At 37.5% G+C, this 4,643-nt stretch overlaps 1 protein-coding gene across 1 annotated transcript in view; it reads right to left on the bottom strand.

Annotated features, from left to right (window-relative positions):
* Positions 1–960, bottom strand: part of LOC101293742 — a 19,730-nt gene extending 18,770 nt beyond the window's left edge. Inside the window, exon 1 of the mRNA XM_004309602.1 lies at positions 865–960. Within this exon, the coding sequence (XP_004309650.1) occupies positions 865–960 (96 nt within the window). The remainder of the gene's footprint in view (positions 1–864) is intronic.
* Between the last annotated feature and the right edge of the window lie 3,683 nt (positions 961–4,643).

Raw genomic sequence — 4,643 nt, 5'->3', positions numbered from 1 at the left:
GTTTTTGTTTCTTTTTAGTTTAGGATTTTCGTCACTCTTCTGTTCTCTGTTTTCTTTTATTTTATTTTCATATCAAACGATCTCCGAATCCCCTGAAAATTTGTACAGTAGTTCCTCTGTGTGTCTAGTAGATCTCTGTAAATTTTCATATTTTTCTGAGTAGTTTAGGTTAGGTTTTTGATTAGGTTTTCGACTGCTGTTCTATGGAACAGTAGCTACTTTTGTAAATTGTTTAAAGGTTTTATTACTTGTTAATATTTGCTGTGTTTTTCTAACACTTTGTTTTGCAAGGTACCCTCAATCCCCGGCCCTATACGACACCCTACTTACTCAGTGCTACTAACGATAAAAAGGGTTTATTTGATGCAGGTTTTTCACCCGCCAAAATTTCCTTCAGAAACCTTAAAACCCCCAAATTTCCTTCAAGTCATCGACCATATCTAGTGCTTCTCGATCGGAATCCATCGACATGATCGCGTACTTCTCAATCGGAATCCGATCTATTTCGGCCCAGTCATCATTTTCCTCAACGAGAGCCTCCGGCAACGCCGAGCATCATGCAGTCGAGGACTAGGGGTCTTCATCAAGGCGGCGGTAGACGAAACCAACGCCTTCGTCAGAGATCTCACCTCCATCAAGACTTTGACGTCGGCAGCATCTTCGAAGCGGCAGTGTCTTTCGACGAAGAGAGAGAGAGAAAGACTTCCTTCTTTTTGGGGCTGAAAGGCTGTTCTAGCTCGGCGAACGCGATTGTAGCTTCCTATCAAAACCAAAGCCATACATCGGAAGCAAAACCTCGATCAGTTACTAATTCTGATGCCGGCAAAGCTAGGCGAACCAAAATCCAGAGAGAAGAGGACTTACTTGGAGCGATTTGACGACGGAGTCCTTGTTAGGGCGGGTTTGACGGCGGAGCTGGTTGCCGATTTTGGCGACGAGTTGCAAGGCGGACTCGTCCATCTGGATGCAATGGTGACCGGAGAGAAACCCTAATTCGGAGAAGGTTTCGCAAGGGCATTTGCTCAGAGAGAGAGAGAGAGAGAGAGAGAGAGTGTGTTAGGGTCAAAGAAAGTCGGACATGGTGGCTAGGGAATGAGAAATAGAGAAAGAAAAAGTCAAGAATAAATATTAAAACTGAAATGTCAGTTTTGCCCTTCTTATAATTAGAAAAGCTAAAACGTAGGCCATTATGTTGGCTCCAGCTCGGTGAGTGACGTCACAATTGGAGTGAAATTCAAATTCTGGACCAATCTGATGTCATTTTAAAAGATTAGGGATGAGTCTGATTAAAAAAAGATGAGGGACCAAACTGATTTTAGGCCTAAAGTATGAGGCGGTAAACTGAATTTAATTATGAGTCAAACTCACAGCCTCTCATTTACGAAGAGGATACTATGCCACTAGTCACTAGACCAATTGGTACGAGGCACTTTCCCTACAATTATTATTTTTTGATCAGTTTAAATAGCTCAAATGTTATAATGAGTATTTTGTGAGTCAAACTCACGACCTCCCACTTATAAAGGGGAGACTATGCTGCTAGACCAAATAGTACTTGACATTTTCCCTACAACTGTTTTTTTTTAGAACAACTCAAATGCTACTAGACCAAATGGTACCGGACACTTTCCCTGTCAAGACCCACCCCGAATTTTACCTTGAAACCCAAGGTAAATCCTACGAGGTCTATCTCTAAGGAAAATTTACCGAAAATTCGGCATAACCTCCCTTAAAAATAGACAACCCTAACCTGAAAATACCTGCAAACACTTCTAAAAATCCAACTCGAACCTTATACTCCTAGAGTCTTCGTGCTCCCCAAATTCATAACACCTCCCAAATTATTCACTAAACTAAACTAATCTCATATCCAACAATTCATAGGTTTAGAGCAACTCTAATAAGGGAGAAAGAAAACAGAATATACAAATAAGCGGAAATTATATTATAGACTATGCCTCAACACCATCTACGCCTGACCTCAACTATGCTAACCTGTAAACTGGGCATTTAAAACCGAATGACCCAGGGGAGAAGCAATTGAAAACGTTAGAGTGAGTGGACAAAAATAAATTTAAAAGAACCAATAAAAAATATTTATGCTTTCCCGATTTAATTTTTACAGAAAAGCTATGCTTCATGCGGCAAGCTTAAAAGTTTTTAACTTAAAAACTGGCAAATACATGATTAGCCCTGCTAGTCTCCAAAACTTTATAATATAGAGCCTCCCAGGCTGTAATATATATGTATGTATTTACACACGTCATACTCCTTGTATGAATTCTTATAAAATAGAGATTCATACAAGACTACAACGCTTGCGTCCCACGCTCACGTCACACCATAATGGAATTTCAAACGTTACATCATTATGGCGGAAAAGACGGGTGTATATACGTGCATATCCCCTATATGTATTCCTACTTTCATATAGGGCTACGACGCTTGCGTTCCATGCTCAAGTCACACCATAATGGCGGCTAATGGCTACACTATTATGGCGGAAAAACACGTATGGCTAGCTAGCATTTATATACATACTATCCTCATAAATATACTTATATATATATCCACCGAAAATCTCATTTTCGGTAACTCTCCAATAATAAAGAAAATTGCCAAATTAAAAATGACATCACATGCTCCAACAAAAACCAACTGTTCAATAATAACACAATGCATGCATATTATTTAGGGTGCGGCTATTGCCACCCCACCAAATACTTTGTTCATCTCATATTTCAATTTAAACTAAATATTCCAATACTAACCCCACAATCAAGATTTTTTGTGAAAATATAATATTAAACTAAACTCTATAAAATCTAAACAACAACAATTCTACATCTTTCAAATCAGATTTAAGAATCATTTCAATCTTCAACAGGGTGGTTATACAGTGTGGTGGGATTGCTCGTTCTTATTTTTATTTTATTTATGGCGTCAAATGTAGTCTTTCATATATATATATATATATTCATAATCATAAAGAAGGAACTCAAGAAAGAGATCGAGGAGAACATATAAAAGATGTGGTTTGAGAAGAATAGAGGTCTGCGTCAAATATATTGATAAGATATTTGTATATATTTTTAGATTTTATCAGATTGATAAAATAAAAGAAAAAAAATAAAAACCAGATTTTCTCAAAATTTTAAGGGCAGAATTGGAATGTTAAAGGTAAAAAAATAAGACGTGGGGTGGAAATAGCCGCACCCTTAATATTTTATATGTCAAACTTTTTTTTAATTAGTTAGAAGGGTCAAAATAGTGCCAACATCACATTTCAACTAACAAATTAGATAACAATATGACCTAATAAAAAATGTGAGGGAGGTCAGCTGAACCCCTTGACCCCCCTTTCCCTACGCCCCTGCATATATCCTCTGCATTGTACATTTCTGTCTCCTTTACCATCTTCCCAATTTCCCACCTATATATGTAACCTATTTTTTAGGAAAATTCTAGTATATCATATGCCTCATAAAATGTGTGGCTGTAATTGATTGAAGAAGCAATTAAATGACCATGTAATGATCATTTACCCTTTCTAACATGTGTCATACAATTAGACATATTTGTAATAGGTATATCATATCACATAGTTGATAAACAAACCTGTTTTTATAACTGTTGATGGTTATCTTTTTCTTAATCCTTGATATTAACTTTTCTTTTGCAAAGACAACCAAAATTCCATTTGCATCTATCTCGAAACAAACATTGACCTAAGGTAAACCTTTTGGACGTCGAGGTATGCCATCCAATACCATTTGACCCAGATAATTATTATCTTGGGCCATTGTTTTTTCACCTTCAACAACTTCGGTAAACTTAGAATTCTATTATCACACCGGTTTGGTCTTGAACAATTGTTGTGAAAACTTGTTCTTTCTTAGTGAGAATAGTAGTGTTTCTTGGGATCATAATAGTTGTTTTTCATGTACGTATAATGACACAACCCACCCCGAATTTCACCCTGAAACCCAGAGTAAGTCGTGCGGGGACCACCTCCAAGGAAAATTTACTGAAAAGATTAAGCAAATCTCCCTTGCAGATGGACAACCCTAAGTCGAAAATTTCATATTACACTTCTGAACTTTACATAATATACAAAAATTCTAAAGTATTCAGAGCTACTAAACACAAGCGGAAGCAAGAAAACACAAGTAGGTTGAACAGGTAACCTACTGATGAAAACTGGCCGAAAAGCGGGTGACTATGCCTCGTCTCCTACTAGATCCAACCCGAACTCTGCAGACTGGGCAATTTAAAACGAAGGGCCGAGGGGAAAACATTTAATAACGTTAGAGTGAGTGGACAAAAATAAATTAATAAATAAAATATTTATGTTTCCCCAAATTAATTTCTAAGGAAAAATCGAATGCATGCCGCAAGCGATAAAACCTTTATCCCATAAAATATCGAGCCTCTCAGACTCTATAATATATGTATGTATTTACACTTGTCCATACTCCCTATATAAATTCATGGGTTTATATAGGGCTACTACGCTCGCGTCCAACGCTCACGTCACGCCTTAATGCGGTGCTACACTACGCCATCAAGGTGGACAGACGGGTGTATAAATATGTGTCCATACCCCCTATATGAATTAAACACTCAAATAGGGCTACTACGCT

Source organism: Fragaria vesca, unplaced genomic scaffold, assembly GCF_000184155.1.
Source record: "Fragaria vesca subsp. vesca unplaced genomic scaffold, FraVesHawaii_1.0 scf0513000, whole genome shotgun sequence".
Lineage (NCBI taxonomy): Eukaryota > Viridiplantae > Streptophyta > Magnoliopsida > Rosales > Rosaceae > Fragaria > Fragaria vesca.
This window is presented reverse-complemented; position numbering and strand designations above follow the sequence as displayed.